Source organism: Apiospora aurea, assembly GCF_038362705.1.
Source record: "Apiospora aurea strain CBS 24483 chromosome Unknown utg000007l_segment0_segment0, whole genome shotgun sequence".
Classification (NCBI taxonomy): Eukaryota; Fungi; Ascomycota; class Sordariomycetes; order Amphisphaeriales; family Apiosporaceae; genus Apiospora; species Apiospora aurea.
The window spans coordinates 1,427,412-1,454,261 of record NW_027117394.1 but is presented as its reverse complement, the minus strand read 5'-3'; the positions used below and the strand labels follow the sequence as shown (position 1 = coordinate 1,454,261).

The 26,850-nt window shown below is 50.8% G+C and overlaps 10 protein-coding genes across 10 annotated transcripts; 7 read left to right on the top strand and 3 right to left on the bottom strand.

Annotated features, from left to right (window-relative positions):
- Nucleotides 1-226: 226 nt before the first annotated feature.
- On the bottom strand, nt 227-1,324 carry PG986_010722 (uncharacterized protein; the record flags this gene model as incomplete). The annotated part of the gene is made up of 1 exon (XM_066846944.1): nt 227-1,324. The coding sequence occupies one exon, from the start codon at nt 1,322-1,324 to the stop codon at nt 227-229; it is 1,098 nt and encodes a 365-aa protein (XP_066696435.1).
- Nucleotides 1,325-3,951: 2,627 nt separating this feature from the next.
- On the top strand, nt 3,952-5,491 carry PG986_010721 (uncharacterized protein; the record flags this gene model as incomplete). Its single annotated transcript, XM_066846943.1, has 4 exons — nt 3,952-4,252; nt 4,390-4,703; nt 4,764-5,207; nt 5,333-5,491. The coding sequence occupies 4 exons, from the start codon at nt 3,952-3,954 to the stop codon at nt 5,489-5,491; spliced, it is 1,218 nt and encodes a 405-aa protein (XP_066696434.1).
- Nucleotides 5,492-5,765: 274 nt separating this feature from the next.
- PG986_010720 (uncharacterized protein) lies at nt 5,766-6,620 on the bottom strand (the record flags this gene model as incomplete). The annotated part of the gene is made up of 2 exons (XM_066846942.1): nt 5,766-6,256; nt 6,314-6,620. The coding sequence occupies 2 exons, from the start codon at nt 6,618-6,620 to the stop codon at nt 5,766-5,768; spliced, it is 798 nt and encodes a 265-aa protein (XP_066696433.1).
- Nucleotides 6,621-7,832: 1,212 nt separating this feature from the next.
- On the top strand, nt 7,833-8,084 carry PG986_010719 (uncharacterized protein; the record flags this gene model as incomplete). Its single annotated transcript, XM_066846941.1, has 1 exon — nt 7,833-8,084. The coding sequence occupies one exon, from the start codon at nt 7,833-7,835 to the stop codon at nt 8,082-8,084; it is 252 nt and encodes an 83-aa protein (XP_066696432.1).
- A 7,044-nt stretch (nt 8,085-15,128) lies between these two features.
- On the top strand, nt 15,129-16,645 carry PG986_010718 (uncharacterized protein; the record flags this gene model as incomplete). The annotated part of the gene is made up of 5 exons (XM_066846940.1): nt 15,129-15,159; nt 15,481-15,654; nt 15,748-15,827; nt 15,891-16,358; nt 16,454-16,645. 5 exons carry the CDS (start codon nt 15,129-15,131, stop codon nt 16,643-16,645), a joined length of 945 nt encoding a protein of 314 aa, XP_066696431.1.
- Nucleotides 16,646-17,861: 1,216 nt separating this feature from the next.
- On the bottom strand, nt 17,862-18,221 carry PG986_010717 (uncharacterized protein; the record flags this gene model as incomplete). The annotated part of the gene is made up of 1 exon (XM_066846939.1): nt 17,862-18,221. One exon carries the CDS (start codon nt 18,219-18,221, stop codon nt 17,862-17,864), a length of 360 nt encoding a protein of 119 aa, XP_066696430.1.
- Nucleotides 18,222-18,593: 372 nt separating this feature from the next.
- PG986_010716 (uncharacterized protein) lies at nt 18,594-19,109 on the top strand (the record flags this gene model as incomplete). Its single annotated transcript, XM_066846938.1, has 1 exon — nt 18,594-19,109. One exon carries the CDS (start codon nt 18,594-18,596, stop codon nt 19,107-19,109), a length of 516 nt encoding a protein of 171 aa, XP_066696429.1.
- A 4,563-nt stretch (nt 19,110-23,672) lies between these two features.
- PG986_010715 (uncharacterized protein) lies at nt 23,673-24,014 on the top strand (the record flags this gene model as incomplete). The annotated part of the gene is made up of 1 exon (XM_066846937.1): nt 23,673-24,014. One exon carries the CDS (start codon nt 23,673-23,675, stop codon nt 24,012-24,014), a length of 342 nt encoding a protein of 113 aa, XP_066696428.1.
- Nucleotides 24,015-24,081: 67 nt separating this feature from the next.
- PG986_010714 (uncharacterized protein) lies at nt 24,082-24,750 on the top strand (the record flags this gene model as incomplete). Its single annotated transcript, XM_066846936.1, has 1 exon — nt 24,082-24,750. The coding sequence occupies one exon, from the start codon at nt 24,082-24,084 to the stop codon at nt 24,748-24,750; it is 669 nt and encodes a 222-aa protein (XP_066696427.1).
- A 981-nt stretch (nt 24,751-25,731) lies between these two features.
- Nucleotides 25,732-26,829, top strand: PG986_010713 (uncharacterized protein; the record flags this gene model as incomplete). The annotated part of the gene is made up of 1 exon (XM_066846935.1): nt 25,732-26,829. One exon carries the CDS (start codon nt 25,732-25,734, stop codon nt 26,827-26,829), a length of 1,098 nt encoding a protein of 365 aa, XP_066696426.1.
- Nucleotides 26,830-26,850: the final 21 nt, after the last annotated feature.

The window sequence follows — 26,850 nt, the reverse complement described above, 5'->3', positions numbered from 1 at the left end:
CAGCAAAATCAACAAGCACACATACATCACTAAGAATCGCGCAAGCAGCAAAGGGTATGACCACCATAATAGTATTTACATTTCGTGGGTAAATAGTTTTTCAGTTAGAGAGCGTATATACAGATCAGCCACCATCAATCATATGTCCACATCCATCACACAAATACGTGAAGAAACCATTCTTATACCTTTAGCAAGGCATAAAAATCCCCAAGCTTGGTGTTGCTTAGTTGTAGGGGTTCTCGCCGAGGCACTGAGCGTACTCGGCGGAGCAGGTGCTCATGTTGGCGCCGGGCACGGCGCGGCACGCGCTGTTCTCGGTCGAGCAGGTGGCCTTGCACGAGGCGGTCTGGGCGGAGCAGAAGCTCATGTTGGCGTCGGGGGCGGTGCGGCACGAGTGGTCGAAGTCCTTGCAGTTGCCCTGGTGGACGGCGGAGCCGGACGAGGAGGTGGGCTTGTCGGCGCGCTTCTTGGCGTAGGGGTTCTCGCCCAGGCACTTGGCGTAGTCGGCGGAGCAGGCCGACTGGTTGGCGTCAGGCTTAGTGCGGCACTGGTTGGCGTCGGCGTGGCAGGTGGCCTTGCAGGCGGCCTTCTCAGCGGAGCACTGGGCCTGGTTGGCGCCGGGGGCGGTGCGGCAGGCATCGTCCTTCAGGACACAGCTCTTGGCAGCGGCGTTGGCCTTGGGCTGCTGGAAGAGAGAAGAGGTGATCTTCTTGGTCTCAGCGGGGAAGTAGACGGCGTCACCAGTCTCGGAGTGGGGAGCGGGTTGGGTGAGGGGCTCGCCAACCGCAGAGTGAGGCTCCTCGCCACGCTTGGCGTAGGGGTTGTAGCCGAGGCAGCGGGAGTACTTGGCAGCGCACTGGGCCATGTTGGAGTTGGGGGCGGCGCGGCACTCGTCGGCGGCGGAGGAGCAGGTGTCCTTGCAGGCGGCCTTCTCAGCGGAGCACTGGGCCTGGTTGGCGTCGGGGCCGGTGCGGCAGGTGTCGTACTTGTCGGAGCACGAGGGGGCCGGGGCCTTGGGGACGCGCTTGGCGACGGCGGACTGGGGCTTCAGGGACTCCTCAACCGACTTGCCGGTGCAGCCGACGAGCGAGGCGACGCAGGTGGCGTGGTTGGCATCGGGGGCGGTGGAGCAGCTGTTGAAGCTGACCTGGCAGGCGCCGATGCACTGGGCGACGGCGACGGTGCACTCAGCGGAGGAGAGGCCGTTGTTGGCGGTGTACTTGCGGCAGACGCTCTCGCTGCTGTCGCAGGTAGGGCCGGCAGGGGCGGCGACGGCGCAGTAGGCCAGGATGGCGGCGGCGATGGCTTGAGTGAAGTGCATTATGGCGGTGGATTAAGCAGGGTATTGGGGGGTTTTTTGTTTATTTTTTAGAAGGAGTGTTTTGAAGTTGGAGTAGAACGAAAGTCGTTATGGGGTATTATTAAGATGGTGGTATTAGTGAGTGGTGTGGTGGTGATGGTGGTGATGATGGTGATGGAGGTGGTAGAATCTCTTTCCAACGAGGGATGATCGTCCGCTTTATAGGAATTGTCGCCGATCTGAAGCGACCCGTCGAAAACTCCATGAAATATCGTGGAGCTCTGGTTGTAGGCATGATCGGCGTGCCCTCTGGTTGCAGTGGAGCTGACGGGGCAGCGCGTTTCTGGAATTAAGTACAAGGCTATTATTAGACCGCTGTCCCACGAATTCGTTTTTTTTCTTTCTTTCTTGTTTTGACCGCTCGTTCGTTTTCCGTCTCCCCACGTTTGCATGTTAGAACAAGGGCTTCACCATAATGCAGACACAAGGTGATTCTGAGCCTGCTCGCTTTGCGTCTCTACGCAGAAGACGGCTATTCCCACGATGAGGTCGGCAGTTCCCCTTATTCTGTCCGGACACCCGGGCCGGGACAGCAAGCTGTTCTCGAGGCAGGCTAGGGAGGTGAGAGAAGGGCGCTAGAAAGTATGGACGCCTTCTAGGGCGCTGCGCCAACCGTAGCAGCCGCGTGGCTGAGTCTACTAAGAGGGAAACATGGAGAAAAGTGCCGGATTGGCGGCAAGGCCGGCTAGTGCGTCGAGGCGTGCTGGCACCAGCTCTGCCAGCTCATGGAAAACCGGTCGGTGTCTGCCGCCAAGCCTTTCCCCTGAAGCCGAAGACCCATTGACAGACAGTGGGCCCTACAGACACGATGGGAGAAACAGAAGTGACAAAAAGACGGGAAAGACGGACTGGATGGTGAACAGCCCAAGGCTTGTCCAGCGCAGAAGCCATTCGCATCGTGCTGGCATCAGTCGTCCCGTGCGGGAGCCCCCGGCAGATGGGTGTACTGCTAGTAGTAGTAGCGCAGGCCAGCTCCCGGACAGTGGCAGCGCAGGGGAGAGGGGCAGGGGATAGTGACGAATGTTGTCATGATTGGCTGCCGACCGACTAAGGGGTGGGGTATACACACCTGTTTTGGTCGGCATTTCAGGGGTAGGCCCAAATTGCAGCGGGGCCCTCGTCATGAACCGACGGACAGCAAAGAATGGTCCCACCCAACACGACCCCCCCCTCCCTCGAACCCCTTCCACTAATACCCAGAGAGGAGCCAACCATCACAGCCCAGTGCCCAGTGTGTTGAGTTGAGGCCTTACTTGTAAGTTGAGGACGGATGGGCTGTGGATAGCGGGCGCCCATGTCCTGGCCCACAGTTCCTATCACTAGTCATCCTCTTAGTCATTTTCTATCTATTCATCCAAGCACTAGACGGTCCAGTCTGCACGACACGCTGCACGAAGCTCCAAGTCAATCTTATACGTGAAATAACCACTGCACAAACTAGGCAATGATCAGTAGAGCTTCCCTGCGTCGTTCACAAATCCTCCGATGTAGGGCCTGCTGCCCATCTCACCGTTTTGATGTAGGTAGGTAATTTGCGCCTGGTCGGCTAGGTTTTGCGCGGGGGCAGCTTCTCCATGTCGGTCTTCAATCGCTGCCCATTTGGTCTTCTGCTCGCCCAGACTATCGCGCAATCTATTGACCCTCAAGGGAATAGCCTTCTAAGGCTGGGGTCGCCCAAACCCCGACAAGCCACGATACGATGGTCTGGGTAAAGGTCCAAGTCCACACAAGTGTTGCCGGGGCTGCCTCGCGGGTCGGCTGGATGATAGCCCTGCCATTTTACCTGATACGGCCAATGCACGTACTATGAATAGACTCACAGCCAAAATGACCAGGAACTTAAATGAGCAGACACTATCTACCCAATAGTACGCTTTAACGTTGGCCTCTGCAAGGGGCCCGTCCGTGGTACGTGATGCAGGAACGAACGTACCAATCCACAGAGCTTGGTTCCCTCCTGGACTCCTCGCCACAGGAGGCATCGCAGGGCGGCTGGTGGTCATGACCCGATCGATGGCAGTGGCTCCGGTATGCGACGAAATGCCGTGTTCGAAGCAGTAGCCATGCCAAGAGATATCCCGCACGCCAAGAAGAGAAATACGACTTGAACTCCGTAGGGCATTGCTGTATGTATTATTCTATGGCTTGGCATCGCACCTCCGCAGTGGCGCGCGCTTCAGCGCAAAAAAAAAAACAACAAAAAAAAAAAAAAAAAAAAAAAAAAAAAAAACTACATACCGACTTTAGCCAATCAGGTGCAAGATTGAAGTACTATATCCTCTGCGATTTTAGAATCATTTTCCTACAGTAAGGTATATGATAAGAATTTGAGCTCTCCTGATTCAGTTGACATATCAGCGGTGGAGGGAGCGGTGATAGCGGCGTCGGAAAGAGAGCCTTGGCGACGAGAGTTGGTGCCCCCGTCATGGTATCTAATGAGCCTACTTTCTCACATTAGACTAGTACTGCTCCGGCACTTTTAACGAAGCTCACGAGACATCCTTTGAAACTTATGAGACGGACTTTCAAGTTGACGGGACTAGTTACGGAATCGAGATCTTCGACACCGCCGGCTGCAATCGAGACGAATGGAACCAAATACGTCCACTCTGGATACTGGCCTGGTATCGGAGCAGGAAGGCCAAACCCTCGCCCGATCGCTTCGTATTCGATATGTCGACGTATCTGCTAAGTCGGGAGACGGGGTGGGGAAATGCTTCTCAGACCTTTTCCAGGTGCTCGAACGGAAAGACCATCGGGTGGGAAGAACAAAGGAAAATTATTACACTCCGATCTTGCCTAGGCCGATGCCACGTCCACCCTCAAGTTGGTTTGACTATGATGGCCTCAACCAAAGGGTCTCCACCCAGATAGGAACCGAGGCCAAAGGTAAGAAAGCCACTTTTACGTTCCATGCTTTGATAGTCTGGTGGCTAATATGACCGTAGTTGCCGTGAAACAAATTGGAGTCAGTGGTAGCGCCAGGCGACTCGACCACACGATATTACGTAGACTACTCGCGTCAGGTTTTGACAATGGGCAGCCTACCACAGGAAATCGATTCCTACACGCACTCAATGGTCCCATGCTTCGAAACGAAAATTGCCATGAATGCGTCAAAGGCTACCGGTTAAGAGACCTGGTGGCGGCCCTGCACCATGTTGCACCTGGAAAGCTCTACGTGGATGATATATATTCGCTATCTGGACCATGTTTAATGGGCCACATTCAGCATTGGGTGGAGATTCAGTCTGGCGCGAGATGGGACTGGTCTCCTTTGCCTTCTCGCCCTCGACGGCTAAACCTCAAAGACGAGGACGTTTTGCTCGGATGGGCCTGTGTAAGTTACTCATAAAATCACCACGCAGGCCTTCAGCTGATACAATATGAACTCAAAAAGGACTGTGGGTATAAGCGCTGGGCTATAGTTCCTCAGACCCTCGTGGAGGATTCTTCGAGCACACTTTCGACAAACCCAACAGTCAACGTGGAGGCTATTGGAGCACGGATCGCCGCTAGACGCAGCGCCAGTGTTTATACCCAGCCAACAAGAGCATCCGGCGCTTCATCCAGTACGAGTCCCTCCATGCCTGCAGATGCAGCTACATCTCAACGCACGGGGCTGTCTCATCGCCCAACCGCCCGTCAAGAGATGCAATCGTCGCGAACATGGGTTATTTTACTTGTGAGGCAAGGCTACCACTTCAGATTGCGTCAACTCGATGCCTCGTCAAGTTCTTGTCACGATTTCTTCGTCGCTCTACGAAGCACATACTTCAGTCTGCGCGGAAAACTTAGGGTCTGGCTTAGCGTTTCGCAGTACTCCCACTGTGATTTCTACCTGGTACGTGAACGACGTTTCATTGTCTCTCATTTACCAAATGGGTCTCCCTTGTCATCTACCCCTGTACCCCAAATGTTACCTTTTTTTGGGGGGGCAAACTGCCATGAACGGGTTGGGGCTCACAGTGTCGCCATTTTCCTGTGCCTCCTTTCCCTTTGCCAATGCGGACCCCAGGTGGAACTCAGGCGTCGCGCCCATATCTGATTGTCCGGGTCATCCTCGACGGGTCGCCGCTCGTCGCCAACATGTTCGGCCCCCAGGTCCGGGCCAAAGCACCGGGTTAACCGGAAGCCCGTATGCGAAGGAGGTGGCTGTTGGTTTTGCATTTGGCTCACCTGGTGCGGGGTGTGGCGCGGCCGTGGGGTCTGTTGGTTGGTGCAACCAACAGGATGACTAGGAAAAGGGGCACGCAACCTCGTATGATGATGATTCCAGAAAGCACCGTATCCTGCCCAGCGCGTATATCCGATCACAACATGTTTGATATTAGTCGCCGTTAACCTAAGGGGACTCTGGTCGGTCTTTATTTATCCGTATATACACGTAGTCTAAAATCTGCTACCAACCCCTTTCGCTCCTATCTGCCTTGAACTCATATACGAGGCACCCAACTTGAATGGTACCGCCAACACCACCATTATTGCATTTGCGATAGTTGTCGAGCATATAGTTGACGCAAGTCAAGTCATCCTTAGGGGACGTGTCAAGCGGATCCGAAATCAGCGCCTCGGTAGGTCCGTCATTCTCCAGCTCGCAGCCTTCCTTCCACCAGACATTGTACTGGTAGGTAGCTCCGCTATTGGATGGTCGATACAAATGCCTGAACGTGGCCTCGTCGCCTTTCTTGACGGGCTTCTTCATGTCGGGGCAAGCATATTGCGTAAAGTAATTCACAAGCCCGAACTCGACGGGGCCGTTCCAGATGAAGTCCTCCTTCGTGTAGCAGCCGCGCTCGTACTCGCGTCGAGCAACCTTTGCGCGGTTGATGTTGTAGCCGAAGTCCCCACAGCCAACGTCGAGGGAGCCCTTCGAGTACATGTAGACTCCGCCTGGGTTCGAGTATGTCAGTTGACCAAACCAGCTGAGAACAAGGGGGCGAGACTCACCGGAATTCGAAGCACAGGCGCTAGAGCGCTGGTAGAACGCCTCGCTACAGTCGACCGAACACTTTTTCCCATCATCACTTGGCGTATAGAAGAGGTCGAAATCCCAGTCCTTCCAGTCCCCTGCGCTCGGTGGAGGAGTGCGGCCGCGGAGGTGAATTTCCGGGTTTTTGTTATTGCCCGATGAGTCCACCTTCATATACGCAGATTTATCGGAGTGCCATTGCTCGCAGAAGTGGTTGGAAATATTGTGATGCTCCGATCCAAACAGGGTCGCTGGGATGGGTGTGATGACTGTGTCTGCATTCATCGGGCAATCCGACCGGGGTGCTTCAACGAAGTCCGATAAGTAAGTCATGGCTTTCTGTGTCTCGGGGGAAGCCAAATTGATGGAGACCAGAGGTGTTGTGTTGCACACGCAACCTTGGTAATTACCCTGCCCGGCCATTGCATGTTAGTTGTTGCACCTCGTGGGAAAACAAGTAGATACTGGCCGAAACTTGTACTCACCTCTTTGCAGGTAGGCTCCTTCTTTTTCGATGCCGGGATTTGCACTGGACACTCCTCGAATTTGGATCCACGTAATATCTGATTTCGAGTTGAGTAAGAATCGACACCTCGTTAGACTGAAGAGGGCGTCCGTTAGACTTACAGGTGTCTTTGTCGGGTCCGGGCAGCCGCTTGAAGTGGAAGAGGGAGAGGCTGTAGTTACAGTCTGCGTCATTGTCGTGACCATAGTTGCGTGGACCCGATTCTCCTTTCCCAGTGGGAGGCCCTCGTATATCTTGTCCAGAGAAAGGGCGAATATGTAGACTGCCACTTGTTCCGCGAGTTGCGGTGTGAGCTCCGAAAGTGCTGCCAGAGACTCTACAGTTGTAATAACCACACGGACTGCTTGGGCGGTGGCGCTCGCAAGATCAGCAAACCCAAAGGGCAGGCTGTTCGGATTCAGAAGCAACAAGTCATTGAAGGGTCCACCGGGGGCAGCATTGGCCGCAACGGCAATGGAGGCACATATCGCCTTGCCATATGTCCCTGCGGCACGTTTCCGGGGATCGTGGTGATGACTATCAAACTCATCACCTTCTTTGCAGTGCGTAGACCTATCCATCATCTCGCCGATCCGCGATGCAAGATCCTCGTCAAGACAGGCAATCAGGTCACCTGACACATAGTTGCCTTTGGGAGCTGTCACGGCGGCAACGGAGGGAACTGTAGAACTGTCGGTAAGATAACAGATTAGCCACTAAAGATACAAAGTCTGAAGGAAATCATGAACAGCGAAGAATAAAGAAGAAGAGGGAGGGAACCATTACCCTTGACGTTTTGTGGCAGCCGGGGTCTGCGTTATGGTAATAACAGCCGTGCCTTCCGCCGAGACCGTGGCCACCCTAGCCTTTGCCAACGATCCGGCCTGACTTGCTAGCGAGTCAGGGATATACTGGCCAAGCTCTTGTACTTCTTGATGCTTCAGCTTCCATTCTAGCCACACCAGCACCGCGTTCACATCAATCAACACACCATGCCGCTAGAAGGCTTTGGACATGGAACCTGCCAGATCCCGGCGATTCAAGGTCCTGTCAAGATCGAGTGCCGCCGAAGAGAGCACTTCATGTATATCCTCGTAGCATTGCTCATTGTCATCCCCGAAACCATCAAGGACACCTTGGATCTTGTCTTTGACGTCCGAAGAGAAGACAAAATCGTAACCCCCTTCAACACGGCTGACCCAGAGGGTATTGGTCCCAATGTCGGCGGGGAGAGCTGTCTATAGTATCGTTAGCATAAAAGAAAGAGAAAAAAAGAAAAGAAAAAGAAAACACAAGCTAGCAAACGCAGGGTAGCAAACAACTTACTATGTGCGGTTCGTAGTGGTCTAGCTTGCCAAAGTCTACCACATCAGCATAGCTTAACAAAGCAATGATGCTGATTATAATAATCAAAGTGGTCGACATCATTGTAATGGCGTTGGAAGCAACTGGAATGTTGAAGCCGTCTAAAGAAGAAGGCATGCATGTATTGAAGTGAAAGATGATAAATTGGGTTTCGGGAAGATTATCAGAAGAGCAATGTACTCGCATACTTATACAATGGCTCGGAACCGAGACAGTCAATCTTCCAACTGCATACGTCAGAATAACTGCAATAAGGTGATCTCGATAGCTTGACGTTTGAAAAAGACGAGAGGCAACGCCTTCACTCGCTTACAAGGGGATGTGACTTAATCATCACCCGAATGAGGGTATGATTCACTGAGACACGCGTAGGAAATGAAGAAAGTGGCAAGACATGACATTGTTGGACCTGAAAAGGACATTGCATGCAGTGTGAGCTGCGTATCGCGGATTTGCTGTTGGCTGTCAATATTATCTTTGGCGTTGAATTCATTTACATAAGCCGGCTCACGGCGCAGCGCGCCACCCCTGCGACGCGCAGGGGGGTTTACACTATAATTACTATGTTTTTAAAAATCGTTTATTAAACGAATAAAATACTTATATTAATATACCTTTTTATTTCATCTTATGTATTTTTATATAGTTATAAATACATCGAGATAAAAAATGAATAAAATCGTTATTATATTGAAATATTAGTTTAAACTTAAAAATAAGTTTTTACATATAAAATACTAAGAAAACGATTCTTGAAGATAATATTATTTTGCTTTATAATTTAATTTCGGTAAATTTATTATTAAATCCCTTTTTTAATTAAATATAATAATAAAAGAAAAAAGGATAAAAAAGAAAGATCGATAACTCGGTCGAACCATCGAATAATCGAAAACAAACTTTATTATTTAAATCTACGAGGTCGAATTAACCTAGCCGAACCTTTATCGAGGGGACGCAGCCAAGGCGCTACGGTATGGATGATCCGATAGATAATCCGATAGTTATTAACACCGGTCGCGCCGGACTCGCGTAGAGCCAGCACTACCCGCGAAGCAACGTCGCGGCGTATAACTAAAGACTTTAAACGCTTTAAACGCGTCCCAGCAGCGAAAGTAGCTCGAAAAGAGGTATCGAAAAAGAATTAAAGTATTTAAAGAAACTAATCGCTAATCTAGTAACCCCTAGTAATAAGCGTAAAGAGATTTTTTAAGTAATTAGGGAACTTCGTACCGAAGCGACCGAATTATGACCGCACCTCGACGACGACGATAACGCGCTAATAACCCGCGGGGAATTGCGAAAAATAGTCGGAAAAACTATCGCCTAAACTACGTAGGATCCCAAAGCTATATAAACTAAGTCTTAGGCTTAAATTATATTTGCGCCGCGTAGCAGCGATCCTATTACTTAATAACCGAAAGTTATCGTCCCAGCCCGCCGAAACCGCGAAATAGTAATTAAAAGCGTAAATTAATCCAACGATATTCAAAAAAAAGCTAACAAATATCGTATAAAGCGTTAATACGGCAATCGAGTATAACGAGGCTATCGTAGCGAAAAAACTACTTAGCGGCGATATCGTTTTTACCTTTAAAAACGAAGCGAAAAAACATACAAAAAATAATAGATAGGTTTTAAACGCCTTCGGGACTAACGCGCAGCTTACTTATAGAAAACTCGCAGTTATCGCGAAAAAGGTCCCAGCGAAAAAACTACGGGATACCTACAACGAAGCCGCGTTACTACGTAGCTTACTCGCAGATAAATACAACCCGAAAAAAATCTCGAAATATAAGCGTAGCCTACCGAAAAATCCCGAAGTACGCTACGCCTCCCTTATCTTATATGCGAGCTCCGTCCAAACTACGAAAGATTTATACGATAACGGCTTAATATAAGATTCCGAGATCTTCGACTACGAACCGTATAACGCCAGCCTCCGCATTTAATAGTACTACCGCTACTACGGCTACGGCCACGTAGCTAAATATTATCGGAAGCAGCAGCGATATAGCTACTACTCTATAGTAGTATACCCTAGGGGAACTAAGAGTGCCCCTAAAGAAGATTACGAGGCAGGAAACGTTATATTAATTACGGCAAGGAATACACGGCGTAGGATCGCGGCTGCCCCGTAGCAATCTAGTAGAGAAAACGCGTGAAAAAAAGCTTATGCCCACCGGCCTCGCCAATTCGAAATCCGTAATACCGGCGATAGCTCGGCAGGAATAAAGCGTTTATTACTACCAACAACGCTCCCTACCAGCGATAAAAAAGGGTATATAATAGTTTCGCGGAAAAAAGGCCGCCCGTAATTCGATTCGACAACGAGTAGCTAAGGTAGAGAAACACGCTCACAAAACCGGCGCGGTACCGTCGCTCCCTTATTAACGCAAGATACCATTATAATCTCATAATTATAAGCTTACGAATAGTATACTAAAACGTCGCAACATCAAAAACAACAACGGCACTTACCTTAACCAACCAAAAAGAATACAATATATTAACACTATAAAAATATAAACGAACCCCTACACGTAAACCGCGTACTGCTTAAAAACAGCCAGATATCGAGTAATCTACGGCGAAAACCGAGCGGCTATCTATATATATAAACGCCTCGATATCACTAAACTAAAAACTAAAGCAAGCCCCGATTAAATTACCGTTACGATACCGAGGAAAAAAATAGCCGCTTTACTATATAGTCTATATATTCGCCAATCCAAAAAACTTTTTAATAACGGAGCCCCCTAAACGACCTCGATACGACCTCGTACCCCGGGCGACACTTACTCGTCGAAAACTTTAACATACACTATCCGCTCTGGAACATACATAGCAAGAAATCGTACGGAGCAAACAACCTTTTTACCTTTACGAACCAATAAAACCTAAAACTAGCTACGCCATATAAAAAAATTACGAAACGACGCCACGGATAAAAAAAATTCCACGTTAAACCTAACTTAGGTAACACGAGAAACAATAATCTTATATAAAGGAAACCCTGGCTTAAAAAGTTCTAACTATAGGGCATAGGTCGTCCGCGTTAAACTAAAAGCTAACTCGCTACGAAGTAATAAAACGAAAGCAGAGGGATAAAACTAAACGATATTAAATAAAGGGCTAGCACGGGCGGAAACCGGAGCACGTTTAACCGATATCGCCGAGCCAATAAGCCCGGAAGAGCTAAATTAAACTGTCGATAACCTTATAAATAACCTACGAAAGATTACCGATATAGCAGCCCTAAAAAAGATCCCCTATATTGGTAAAGGTACGCCCTGGTAATTACCGAAAGTCCAAGAAGCGTAGACTATAACGAAATAACGATACCGAGCCTATCTCGCGGTACCCTCGCAATATATTTAAAACTAATACACCGAGTCGAAAACGGACCTGGAAAGAATCGTTCAAATAACGAAAACGAAAAGCTGGCGCCACGTAATCGCCGCTGCCTCCCACGATTCTAAAACACTTTGATCGCTCGAACGATAAGCCCGACTACGGAGCTAAACGCCACCACAAACAACGGGAATCCCAAAATTACGACGTAGCGAAGGAGCTACTAACGAAGCGCGAAGCCACGACGAGAAAGCTACGCTCCTTTCAAAAAAGTTCTTCCCTAACCCAGAAGCCGACCTTACGGACTTAAATACCGTACCGAACCACACCCCTAGCCTTACCCCTATCAAAGCGGAGGTAACGGCTAAAAAAATAAAAGATATTATTAAGCAAACGGGACCCTGAAAGGCTCCAGGGGAAAACTTTTACCCTCTTGGTTTCCTCAAAGCGTATAGGGAACCCCTTTTCCGGACGTTAACCGGCTTAACGACAACGAGCTTCCGGCTTGCCTACTTCCCCAAACGTTTCCGTACAGCAAAGGTTATCGTGATCCCAAAGCCAAATAAAACAGCAACCGAAAAGCAGACACCTAATAAATAAAGACCTATTTCATTACTCAGTACGGTCGGGAAGGTAATAAAAACAGCTATAAACCGGCGAATTACCGGAATAACCGAGGAGTACTCGCTTTTACCTAAAGGCCAGATAGGAAACCGAACACAACGGTCTACCGAACTGGCTATTCGACTAGTTACCGACGTCGTCCGTACAACATGGCAACAAAAGGGCGTCGCTTCCCTCCTCCAGCTCGATATTAAAAGCGTTTTCGATACAGTCAATTATAAAAAACTAATTGCTACACTCTACGAGAAGGGACTGCCGGATTAAGTCTACCGATGGGTTAAGAGCTTTATTACGAACAAATCGGTCTACCTTTATTTCGACGGCAAGTCGTTAAGGAGGATCCAGCTCCGCGCTAATGTTCCGTAAAACTCCCCGCTATTACCGATCCTCTTTATTCTTTATATCGTTACACTATACGAGGAGCTAAAAACGTACGAGCAGCTTATTATCGTCGGATTCGCGGATAATACGAATCTTATTACCGTAAAGCCAGACCACGTTACGAATTACCGAAACTTAAAAAGAGCCTAAAAAACTTATAGCCGCTGGGCACGCACGAAAGGGATAAAGTTCGAACCTAAAAAGAGCGAGCTTATCTATTTTACTAGAGCGCGAAAAACCTATACGTTATAGGTACGCCTCGGAAACGCTACTATAACGCCGGTAACCTCTACGAAATTCCTCGGCGTCTAGCTCCATCGGAAGCTACAATAGAAAGACCACATCTTAAAAATCAAAACGAAAATAGCAACTCAAACATTAACTCTCACCAGGCTCGCAGCGTCAATTTAAGGATATTCGGTACGAAGGGCAAAAGAGCTTTATACGAAAATAATACGTAGCGTACTCGCGTACAGAGCGTCGGCTTAACATAAAATAGGCGATACCGAAAAAGGGCCAGCCCTTAGCCTTATAACAGTCCAAAACTCCTATCTCCGGACCGTAATAAAAGCATATAAAGCGACCCCCTAATACTACTTAAAAACTAAAGCGGCAGTTCCCCCCCTTAACCTCTATTTAAGTACGAGGGCAGCTAGCTTCGAGATACGCACGGAAACTACCGAGAAACTACAATTTTTACGCGGCGCCTATATAAAAACGGTAGAAATCATTAATAAAAAACGTAGCGCAAAAAGAAAAAGACAAAAGAAACCTTAAGGGGCTATTAGCGAAGCCCCCACGACTCTATAACTAAGCGATGCTCAATTAACATCAACCAAACAATAGCTAAATAATTAAACGGTCGAATAAACGCTTAAAAAAAATAAGAACAAAACTAGTTCTATGCCGTCACTCCGACGCGAAGCCGCCGCGAATTAGCTATAAAATCGCCGCTAAACTAGAGAGCGTGCCGTCGTTACGATAATATACTTAAACACGAAACATCGGTCTTAATATAAACACGTACTAAAAAAAATAGGGCTCAAGTCGTTCCTATTCACTTATCGGGTTCCAAACGTCCCGACGCCGCTATACAACTGCGGTAAAGGACGGGAGACAGCCGAACACCTAATCTTATACTATAAAGACTTCGAGGGAAAACAAAAGCAGCTAGCAAAACAACTAACACCTAATCCGCTGCGAACTCGTCGCGATTTAGCGGCGCTTACTACAAAAAAAATACGGCGAAAGTTATCGCAAAATAGCTTCTATAAACCGGTCAACTACCGCTATATAAGTTAGCAATAAAAATTAGGGGACCACCCGAACCTGGATAATCTCTCTTCAGGCCCTAAAACAAGGGTCACTAGGCTAATAGGTAAAAACCAACATAGTAACGTCGAGCACGTAAGGTAAATTTTACGATATTAGCAGCGTGTATTTTTAGTCCAGCTTCGGCACGGTTTATTACACAAAGAACTAGGTAGATGTACCGAAGGCCTTCGGCATACGGCGTACTATTAATAATAATAATAATAATAAAAGAACTAATTTAAAATCTACTTTATTTATTTTATTAAAGAAGGATATAGATTTCTACCTAATAAAAATCGCCCTACTATTAATAAAAGTGAAATAAAATCATTAATAAATTTTAATTTCGAAAAGGGTATTAAATATTAGATTTTTATTATATTATAATATTTATATTTAAAAGAAAAATGCAAATTTTCTAATTACTTTTTAAAATATTCGTATGTCTTATTTTACACGTATTTTCTATATAACAATAAATACTTTTATAGAATCCTTAATTTAAAAAGAAAATAATTAAAATAATAAAATCTTTATTTCATAGTAATAAAATAAAAGAAATCCTTTTTATAAATCTAATTTTAAACTAATTATAGCTAATTATTTCGATTTTATATTATTATTTAAAATATTAGCTATTTTGGTGTATACCCCCGGCGAGTTGCCAGGGGTCGCGCGCTGCACCGTGAGCCGGCTTAGTTGTGGGCCGTGAAGAATCATTATCTAAAAATACAAGTCGCAACTAGGATTTCCACAATCTTCACCTAACGTTGCTGCAGAACGACCAACTTGCCTAAGTCAGTGGAACTGGAAGGCCCGAAGTCGGGCTCCTCTTGCAGAACGGACCGGGAACAGTGCACGATGTGCGAGTTTCATGTTATCGCTAATACAACGCTGAGCATCCGTAAGCCCGAAGTTGTGTACAGTTATATCAGTGTGCCTTGGGGGCTTGCATATCGTTCTGTTTTGTGTCGTGAGGTGGTGGGGGCGGTGCACATCCCTGCGGGCGGTTGGTTCCCGCCCCCGGGCGATACAAGGATCCGACGGGTTGGCCCCCCGGGAAATAGGAGCTGGGTTGCGCAGCCAACGAAAGCAACTCCAGCGACCCAAGCTGTTGGGAACGTCATAGTATGTATGAACCTCGGGTTCAGAATTGTGCAATGGGGGCTCTTTCGTTGGTCTGAGACACCAATATGTACAAGCAGACGGAGAGGGAAAATTACCATGTGGACAGTGCTGTGTTGGCCAACATGTTCTCCAACATCTCTGCATCGGTTCCAGGTGTGGCATGATCAGTCAAAGGGCACGAGAGGGTTGGGAGTAGTGAGTGACATATAAGTGTCGGACATCCCCTAGATTCCCGGTCGTTGCCTGTGCTAGCACAAGTTCACATTTTTATAACTCTGATCATACACAATATCAACAAATAAGACTTACTTCACTTGGCCTCCTATGAATATCATCGCTTGTATACTCTTTCTTCTGCCTGGAGTATGTCTAGCAAACCGCTGGAAGCTGGACGGGCCTTGTTGTAAGTGCTCTAGCATCCGACGGGCAGAAATCTAGAGTACGTTGTGCTGACGGCGAACCTTTTGGCTTCAGCTCAATATGACACGGCAGCTATCGAGGCTGCCTTCGAACAGGCGATTGATCTTGCGGAGAATGCGCTCGACGTCTTGGAACACCTATATGGACCCGAACAACGCATCCAACAAATGGTGAAGCACATCTTGGGCGACGATGGGGATCTCCCGAACAAGGTCGAGATGGCCAAAAGTGAGTAGCCATTCCCAATCTAAGTCATGCTGCCCTGCCTGATATTTCTGTTACCCGTCCCAAGTACTGAGATAATAACGTCCCAAAACCTAGACGTGTTCCGGGACGTCAGCCGATACGAGAAAACCCCGTACCCATTCTTGGGCCCACCATTTTGGGAGAACACTGACGTGGTAAGTTCGACCCGCCCTATAATATTTATATTTGATGTAATATCTAACATTTGATCGATAAAGGTTATTTACTGCGATAGCTCCAACTACGAGGCCGTCACCAGTTCCTCCGGTACCCAGGTCCTCCGGTACAAGGCGATTGGAGCCATCGTATCCCCGCAGAACTGGAAAAACTTTGAAGTGTGCTATGATCCCAATCCCGAGGCGGGAAGCCTTCCGATGAGCATAACAACCCCATCGGATTGGTTTGATTTGAAAGGATTCACGGATGCGTCTAATCTCTGGGCGCAGACGGGAGGCGTCGGCGAACATCCAAAGCAGGGGGATTTCGTCAGGCCACGGGACAACAAACCCAACACTATGGATATGTGCACGTGGTTTCTCACCAAGAACAAGAAGGAAGGTTGGCCCGAGCTAGGCGAAGAGATTATCGAGAAGGTCCAGGACCCGTCCTTTGTATCTGGGTTGCAGGGGGATGATAAACCTATCGACACAATATCGACAACTTTAGGGCCTGTCATCTTACACGAGGTAACTCGTATTTTCCCATTACTAGCCTAGCATACTCACACCACCTACAACGTACCGCTTATGGACCACCAAGCGAATTGCTAACATGTGCGCAGTTAACTCACACAACCCTTGGCGGCCGGTTGGAAGATAAGGACAATAGAAACTGCTATGGCTGGGTATGTGTTGGGAACCTGAAGGATCCGTCCAATTCGGATCCTATCAACATGTTAGGTGTCGTTTTGAAGCTTTGGAGGCTGGGGGTTTGCGTTGACGGCGACGGGAAACTCAAGAGTAACACCGGATGAGGGATATCCAATTGCTATGTACGGTACCAACAACGAGTTAGTGTTGGGATTGGCGGCTGGTGGATGTCAGCCTTAAGAGACTGGTCCAGTATCGATAGCATAACCCTTTGCCCTCTAGCTCAGCGATGCGTTCCGACGTATCAGCTTGTCTCAATGGTGAAAAGGGTACGCTCCTTACTCCGGCTAGCGCGCTACACAGGTCGATTTATTTGTGTATATATACGCACCATAGTGCCCTTTTATCTTGTCCCTATCTCTCCTTCTTTTGGATAGCACATTATGCATCATCTGACGCTCTTTGCACTGTGACATAAACTCTGTTATACATCGTCCCATGACGTGACGCAAAGGAGTTTCATTGAGATGCTGTGCTAACGTAGCGCGTATCTGCCCCTGTTGCCTGGCCTTCTACTCCAGTTGGGCCACACCATTTGGGTCTCCACCAACAATTTCTCGACGCTTTGCCCATGGCTTTCCAACGACCTCTCCAGCCTCTCTCTGTCTTCTAGCGAGGATTCCTCCAAGAGATGTTTCCCAAGAGTAAGGGGGAAGTCATGTACCCATTCTGGCCCGTCATAACCACGTGGGGCGCTCCACGGGCCCGCACGATATCTCTGTCGCAACCGGCGCGTTACTTGGACGGGCCGTGGCGGGGATCCAAATACGCATCCTCCTCCCTCCGCGTCCTCTAGGAAGTGGCAGACCGGGTCTTCGTCCTGAGGATGGAGCTTAGGTAGCTCGAGCGACAAGGTTAAATGAAGGTTGTTGGCCACCAGTGGCTCGAAAGGTCGGAGTACGGCACGCTCGCTTACAGCCGACCAGTAGGCCTTGTCGGAATGGTCAAGCCAGGTACGGAGTACTTGAAAAGAAGGCAGGTGCTGTTCAAGATTTTGAGGTAGCGCGAGCCAGATGCGGGCATTTTCGTCGAGTGGAGCAGCGTCCGGTGTGCCTAAGGCATGGAAGAATGACAGGGGAAGACTCATAGTAATATCCAGCTTGGTGATATTTGGCAAAAGCGAACGACGGAAACCAACATCCGTACTAGTGAATACCGCCGAAGAAACCGGCGGAGGCTCAAATAGCACGTCTGCTGTCGCAAGGTCGGTTATCTGAAAGCGGACCTGCTCCGTCACCCAATCCCCGACCTCGAGATGCCTAGAAAGCGGCGATCAGATCGAGAAGGGACGCAACCGGCCGCATGCGTTCAGATGAATACTTACAGCCTCTTGCAGGTGGTCAGAAACGAACCCCGCGATCCCGCCTGGCTCCCATCAGTCCCTTCCTCCCCATCGGCATGGGCGATTTCCTCGCACCCCCAATGCGGGCCCCAAGTAGAGGCTAGGCGCCGACAGTAAGTCTGTATGCAAGACCCATCGTCCGAGGGCGGAGGCCGCCGCTCGTCGCCTAGGTACCCGGCGCCTAGGTCCGGCTCGAGGCACCGGGTGAGCCGAACCCGCCCTTGCGGGGACAAGGTGATGTGGATACCAGCGGTGTCGATCAGGTCGGCGTAGATGGCGCGGCGAATCTCAATGGGAACAAGGAAGAGACTGCTGCTGGACTGGAGGTCGTATGACATGATAGCTGAGCTCAGACCGGATTGAAGCAGGATGGGTGAAGTTGATGCCGATTGCGCTTGGAGGGAATGGCTGTTGGTTTTGTTTTGGTCGACCTGGTGCGGCGTGTGGCGTGGGAAGCGGGGGCTGTTGGTTGGTGGTGCATCCAACAGCTAGGCTCCGAAAAGGGGCTGCACCCATATCGACAAGGTCTCAGACAGACCAATGGCAAGACGCATATATGAACAGCTGGTGAAGGAGCGACTAACCGAGCCTCCCGGCAAGATTGCTTATCTTCAGCAGTATTGGAACGCCTGCCTGCGACACGAACGAGAGACAGACCAGCGCAGAGGCCAATTAGGGAATTGGTTCAACATGGTATGGTGATGCAGCCAATGTGGGCCAAGAGACACAACTGCGAGGATCGTGTCTCGCTCATGCTGATGTTCGTCAAGATGTGGTCAACGCTGACCGACGTAGCCCTGCTCACGCAGCTTAGAGATAGTGGTAACGGCCTGCTCTGCGATGGCTTCAGTGGCTTCTGCTACTGGTGCAAAATAGTTGGCCGGAACCGGAACACGGATGAAGACCCTGATGCCTCGAATCGTCTCTTGGACGTCATTGTGCACCTCTGCGGCTGGTTTGTGCGCCAAGAGATCGAGAGGGTGATGACGCATTACCAGCGGTTGCGGCCCATGTCGCAGTGGGACATGGAGCGAGTGTGGCCGGTAGCGAACATGCCTACTTTTGTAACTAGGAGCAACCAGTTTTATGAACGTGTACGGATATTCCGTGAACATGCTCGAAATATCAAATCCTCCCCGTCCGTCGGGCTTGAACCAAGTTTACGACGACCTTTGCCATGCGGCCAGCGCCTGGACCAGCGAGCTCTTGGGCCCGCCTCAGCATAGCGACATGAGGGTGGATGTTCTCCTGCCCCACGTCGAGAGGAGCCAGTTGGTGTCACGGAGCGAAGTCAAACGTCTGGCGCAACTGATCATGAGGGCCAACGCAGAGTCGATGTTGTTCAAGTGCCAGATCTGCCAGATGTACCAACTCGACGACAGGTACAGGGAAGCAAGCAAGACGGACTTGAAGCATATGCTGGACTGTGTAGAATCTTTAGAGTATCACTCCAAGAGGCTGCGAGAAGCATGGGATATATAGGTTGAATTCGCTAAGCCGTTTGCCCACCTCCTTCGAGCCAAGCCAGGGGAAGATGCATATACGGAGGAGTTTATCATCGTGTTTTCATAGAGGTAAGGTGCATCTTATAACTTCACCCTAGACTTGATGCCCCTAGACTTGCCTTTACCTGTGGGGGGATGTATCCCTCACCCGGTCAAGCAGGTGATCAATGCTCTTTTCACTGGGAATTTTACTCGTAACTTTTAAAATAAGATAAATGCGAGTTAAAATATGCGGATACGGATAGAACGTAAATCATTGTAAATTTAAATTGTAAAACTAAATGTACCATGAATAAATCAATACTGAAAATTGCCGAGAGAATATAAAAGCGATTAAAATTGTTGGCTTCATTTGGGGCGGCAGCCGCTATACCACCCTGGCCAGGGGGGCTTGACAGAGTTAAAGAAGCGACCTGGTATTATATGAGGATTATGTTCGACTTTACCGACTAGCTAACCACTCACCTTCTTACCGAAGTGAGCCATAGCGAGAACATAGTGTGCGTTGCTGTCGCAAACCAGCCCACATCCGCAACTGATATTAGATTCCGTGCCTCTCACTTAGATACACTGAGGTCCTCTTGCTCCCGCAGTTTTATGTGTAGACGCCATTCAGTGCAAACCCATGAATTTCACACGGAGTCAGGTGAAGTGGCATCATTATTCCCGCTGATGACATAGACAACGGCCCTGATCAAACCCCGACGACTCTCTGCAATAAGGCGTCTTTTGCTTCCCCTTAGCACCAGTTAATCCCGAGGTCATCTCTTGAGGACGGACGGTGGGCCGTCAGTTGGTGCTTGTTCTGGCTGGTCAGGTATGCGAGCTGTCTGTGGCTGCTCTGGAAAGCTGGGAAGCTTTTGTCGAAACCGTGGTCCTGGAAAAGGCTTGTGGTATTAACCCAAGAGCATTCGGTAATGATGAAGTCAAGGTAAACTTACCCTTACGTACCAACCCGGGATCGGGTTCAGAATTGAATCCGAACCCCGTCCGGGATTCACGATGTTGCTCCGTGCACGTGTGTCGTAGGTGCCGAGATCCTCGCGAAATAATGCTGGATGCTCGGGTTCTGCCGTACCCGAGCGTTGAATAGCGGATGACGATCACCAACGTAATGCAATGTATAAGAATATGCTCAACAGCAATTATGATAGATGAGCCGGGCCTCGCGACTCGGTCATCAAAGGTGACCCTTACAATCACCGGACCCGGGCTTCCCGGGATCTCTAGCTGCCCATCATCTGGACGGTTTTCTCAGCGTCGTTATTTCTTTCCTTTACGTTACAACTAACAAGGCAATACTGGCGGTCTCAACCGCCATCCATTGTGCCTATCTGTGCAGAGATGCCTCAATTCTCATGTGCAGTAAGTCTATAGGTTCCATTATCATGGCTATCATTAGAGTCGAGAGCGTCATGCTTCAGCTTCCAGGTTGAACGATGGTAGTACAAATTAGCCGTCGCCACGACTCTATTGCTTTGCTGTCCGGTCCGGAACTCCTCTAGGGTAACCCCTTGCTGATCTGTACTGGGTCTCTGTGGGGGGTGCCCTGCCCGCGGTATACGGTAAAAAGCTGAAGTAAAACCGTACTTATCAAGTATTGAGCCCGGGTGGCAAACCCAATGATGCCTTGCTGATTATGCACAATAGGTGCACAGAGCAGTTGAAATTTGGCTACCTGCGGGTCTCTGTCATTGAACTTCGCCCATTGGCCCAACCATATTGGAACACCAATTCCAGTATTACCCATATCCACTTTCCCCACGATGCATTCTTCGCGTCGCGAGCACTAATGCCCGGCGCGGCTGGCCCGAATCGTCTCTTATACACTAATGCAATTCTATACATGATTTAATACAGTAATAGACCCCAGTCATACCCGCGTACATAGAACATTAATACAACGACTCGGAATGATATAGTCCGCAAAGACTTCTATACACCGTTAAGGGGTAGAATACGCGCGGACACGAACTCAGATGCACGCACACACGCATTCACACGTAGATATATATATGTATATATATCTTGTACTGCTCTCAATTTCTCCTTTGTCATCCATCTTGCCTACAACCTTACCTACTCGGTGTTAATTTCTAACTGGCTGCATAACATTCTCCATTATCACCGATGTCGCTTTAGATGCCCTCACCACTCAGGACAGCCTCGCCAAACCGGCAAATCTGATGGGCGCCGTCACCATTTCGGCAAGTTATGAAAAACTCCCTCGAAATAACCATGGCGCATTTTCTAAACCATCTGACCGATCCGGCAGGTTGCTAGCTTATCCTGTACGTGGTTGGCACCATCATATACCGCCTATGGTTTCACCCTCTAGCCAACGTCCCGGGTCCTAAGTACATGGCATTGTGGGATGTCCCGAGCCAATGGCGATCCTTCATCACGATGGACATGGTCCGCCACGCGACGGTGCTGCACCGCCAGTACGGCCCCCTCGTGCGCATCGGCCCGGACCGCCTAGCCATCGAGGGCAGCGTCAGCTGGCCCGAGGTGTACGGCGTCCGCAGCAGCCGCGCCGACGACGAGTTCAGCAAGGTGCCCGGCCTCGCGCTCCCGAACGACCACATGGCCCTCCTCGGCGCGGGCCGGGAGGACCACCGGCGCCGGCGGCGGCAGATGGGCCACGCGTTCAGCTCGTCGGCGCTGCACGAGCAGGAGGCCATCATCACGCGCTACGTCGACAAGTTCATGGACGCGATCACGGCGCGGGCGCGGGCGGGCGAGGCGCTCAATATGGTCGACTGGCTCAACTTCACCACGTTCGACATCATTGGCGACCTCGCGTTCGCCGACACATTCCACAGCCTCGACGGCGACACGGCGTTCGTCAAAAACATCTTCCGCGGCGTCGTGGGCAGCGCCTACCGACGATTCTGGGTCCAGTTCCCCATGCTCAAGGTGCCCCTGATGATGGCGGTGGGCCGCAAGGAGCTCGCGGCGGCGACCGCGGCGGGCGAGGAGAACTTCCGGCTGGGCCGGATCAAGGGCCAGGCGCGCATGGCCATGTGCGCGGAGCCCAAGGACGGACGCCGCGACTTCGCGACCTACATGCTGCGGAAGGGGAAAGATGGCGAGTCGGTCCTGAGCGACGCCGAGGTGCAGGCCTTGTCGTCGGTCCTGGTCATCACCGGCAGCGAGACGACGGCCACGGCCCTGTCGGGCTTTACGTTCTTTATCGGCACCCATGCCGAGAAGCGTTGGGTCCTGAAAGAGGAGATCCGCGCCGCCTTCGCCGACGAGGCCGAGATTACGATGACGAGCACGGGGCATCTCGAGTACCTCAACGCGGTCATCGAGGAAACGCTGAGGCTGTACCCCCGGCGGCGTCGCAGTCGCCACGAGTTAGTCCGGGAGCCGTAGTGCATGGGCAGTGGGTGCCGCGCGGTGTACGTGTTTCCCCCACACCTCACGCGAGCGGATTACTATTTCTACAACAGGCCCTTAACAGCTTATACTAACACGGTGTCTAGACTAAAATCCAAGTTTTCCAACACGCAACGAATCGCAATCCGGACTCATTCGAGCCCGAAAGAGTAAGTAGCAAACCACCGAGACCGAGATTTTCGGAACTCAACATTATGTCCATACCAGACGATTTGCCTTTTCTTTCTTCGTTTTGAATCGTGGCTGACTCGGTACTTTTCATCCAGTGGCTTGGCCCAAACCACGCCCGCTACAGCCCCCGTTACGCCGGCGACAAAAGGGAAGTGGTCAAGCCCTTCAGCACCGGGCCGCGGGACTGCATCGGCAAGAACCTGGCGTACGCGGAGATGCGCGTCATCATCTGCCACCTCCTGTACCGCTTCGAGATCGAGCTGTTGCCGGGGCAAGAGCGATGGATGGACGACCAGAAGGCCGCTTTCGGATGGGTCAAAGGGCCTCTGGAAGTGAGGCTCAAGCCACACGCAGGTGTGGTTTTGGATTAGATATCTTCAGTGTAGGGGCGGCTTGCAGCGTTTGAGTTTGATATCGTATTGGCTAGGTGGTAGGGATGCGTAGATCATTTAGTTTCAGTTGCCACAAGCGCATCGTTACACACAGGATTTCCTATATATATACATATATATATAAAGCCCATTGTAAGCCCTATCGCCGAAACAACCTAAAGAGCAGAAACAAGTCCACAGGAGAACTGGGTGGACCATTGTATAAGTATCTTCTTCCATCCGGTGGTTCTTTTTTATCTTTCTGGAAGGTCAGAACGTTGTCGCCGACCACAAGCCCACACACAACTGTTAGTCCATTGCTCATACTCAGAAAGCCATGCCTGGGTGGTTCGCCAACAAGAAAACAGCCGGCCAAAAGGTCGGCCAAAAGACACCAGCCACACAGCAGCAATTGTACCCGGACATGTTTATCTGCATCGGCGACCACATCCTCGAGACCATCGACGACAACTGCTGCCTGCGCGACATGTACAAGAGCCTCGTCGTTCACGGGCGCGTTCCGGTCCCCGCGAAGCGGATCCGTCTCAACCACTACTGCCCGAACTGCCTGGCCGACGTCTTCGACAAGGCGTGGAGCCCGCGCGGGGGGATCGGCCGAGCTCCAGCAGAGATGGGGCCACATGGTCACGCATCCGCTCGACACGACGAGCCAGGATAGGAGCAGCGACCGCGTCTCGGCCCTGCTCATGTTCCACGATCTGTGAACCGCGCTCAACATCGTCGAGATGCAGCCTCACTATTTTAACGCAAAGGGGGACGTGGCCCGCGATCTGTTCTTCGCGTTCCGCCACTGGTGCAAAAAGATGGCCCGCGACTGGCAGACTGACGACTCGGAACGCCGGGCGCGGACACGGCTCCTGGCCGTGCTCCAGGAGCAGTTCGGCTGGCTCGCGGCCAACGACGTGCAAGATCTGATGGACCAGTACCGGGCCCAGTCACCCGACATAGAGCAAATCCTCCCCGGGGCCGTCAGCGACAAAGACGGCGCATACAGTGCCCGCGTCCAACGGTTCCGCCAACGCACCCGGGCCCCGTCTTTGCGGTTCCCGCTCGACCTGGTCCGCGAGTACAACGACGTGCTCCGGGCGGCGAGCCTCTGGAGCGCCGAGCTCCTCGGCCCGCCGCAGCGGTCCAGCTTGCACGGGGACCTCCTCGCGGAGCTGATCGAGAGCGACGACCGGTACGCCCCGGCCCAGCACGCGCGCCTAAAGCGGGCCATTGCCGACGTGGACGACGAAGCTATGCGGTGCAAGATCCAGTTGTACGAGCTGTTCCGGCACTCGGAGCTCGCGAAGCGGATCGAGAGCGGGCTCTTCTCCTCCGGCCGCTCGAGCATAAGCTGCGGCGGCGGCGGTGGGCTTATGTGGCGTTTGCCAGGCCGCACAAGGACCTGATCCGAGAGCTGACGCAGAAGCAAGCCACGGAATCGAATCAGGGGGATGAGCAAGGCTACTTTTACGAATACACCAAAGAGCGTGCTGCAGAGCAAGGGTCGTCGTAGGTGGGTTTCGCGGTAGGTGTTTCAAAGGGGCAGGCATCTCCCTTGATGAAACGACTTTGCCGAAGTTTGCCCTTCCATAACAATGGATAAACAGTGGAATTATGAGATAGGTTAGATAAAAGTGCACTTCGAAATCATAGTTCTTAGTGTTTCGAAATGAATTCAACGACTCATCAAATGTAGCTATCGAGTATCTTGTTCTGCAGCTCTGCCTCGTGAGTGCAAGTTCGTATCGTTTGAGGGAGTGGGGGATACAAATGGCGGTCAGCGATGCAGTTCTTATGCGAAGTGACCATATGGTGTGATATCTACGGCGTTTAGTGAGTAATTCGAGTCGTCGCGCTATCATGAGAACCGCTGTATGTTGGCAGTGCGTCTTTGGGGTCATGGGGAAGAAGCGGAAGGCAGTGTGCTCTCTGTGATTCTTTGTTTCAGCCGGGCTGACCTTTGGATTAGCCGGTGTGTGCTAGTTTTCTAAGACGGCGACTTACTGATTCGTTGGTCCAAAATGAAGCACCAGAGAAGGCTTTAACGAGCGTTAATATGCGCGTTGCTGTCTAGCTACGCCGAGCTGCCAATTGTATATCCTAGCTGTCAAAGAACGCCAGGACAGAGGAATGAAATTGCATTTGATTGGAGCACAAGGTCCGTGTTGGCAAAAACAATGTCTTCATCCCGGAAAACAATGCATTGTACTTACAGGAAACAACTACAATGTGCTAAGGTCTATCATCGTATAAATGTCTTCTTTTGTCCGCGGTTTCTGATTCGGTTTCTGGAAAGCCAGGAAGCATCCAGCAATTTCCATAAACAAATTGTCTCAACACCTGTCCTTCCTATCCTGTAAAGATCGAGGTTGAACTTGATTTGAAAAATGAAGATGGCCGCCCAAACTACACCGAATCAAACACCACAACGACTGGTTCCAGATATGTTCATCTACATCTGTGGTCATACTTACGTGGGCAATGATGACAACCTGCAAGCAATATACAAAAGACTCGTACGCCACGGCCTTGTTGCTCTGCCCGAGGCGGAGCTGAGTCTGACACACCATTGCCCCGACTGTTTAGCAGGGGCGTTTCTGAAGGCCTTCGGCCGGGACGGCTCCGAAACTCAGCGGCGCCAATGGGGCGACATGGCGCTGCACCCGCTCAGCGCGGGCACCACCGACATCAGCACCAACCTCTTCTCGTGCCTGGTCATGTTCCGCGACCTCCTGGGGACGATGAAAGTCCGGCCCATGCACGAGCTGTACTTCGAGCGGGACGACGCGGTCGTCCACGACCTCTTCTTCGTGTTTCGCTACTGGTGCAAGACCATGGCGCTGCACATCCAGCGGCAGAAGCCAGAGCACAAGGTCCTGGAGCGGCTCATGGCTGTTATGAAAGACGTGTTCGGCCCGCTCCTGGCGTCCGACGTGCAGGAGCTGGTGGACCTCTACCGACTCCAGCCGCGGGACGTCGAGAGCATGATGCCGGGGGTTGCGGGCCAGAGGGACCGCACGTTCAGAGAGAGTGTCGCGCGCTGGCGCGAGAACGTCAAGGGCCCCTTCTCGGACATGTCCTCCGAGTACCGCGGGCTCCTCCGAGCGGCCAGCCAGTGGAGCGCGGAGCTCATGGGGCCGCCGCAGCACCCGGACCTGCACCGGGACGAGTTGGCCGACCTCATCAACAAAGACAAGGTTTTCAACGCCGACAAGCTCGCGCGGCTCGAAACGGTCATCCTGGAACTCAAGGCCGAGGCGATGCGGTTCAAGATCCAGTTGCACGAGATGTTCAAGTCTGACAAGCGCGCCGGGCAGATCAGGGACTCGGCGGAGAAGAATAAGCTCGAGGCGCTCGTGGACGAGCTGGATGTGCTGGCCAGGCCCCTGGGTCCCCTGGAGGCCAAGAAGCGGGAGCTTTGGCGTCTGTTTGTGGATTTCGCCAAGCTTCACCCCCAGGTGTTTCAACAGCAGACCCCTAAATAGGGGTTCGCGTAAAAGGGTGGA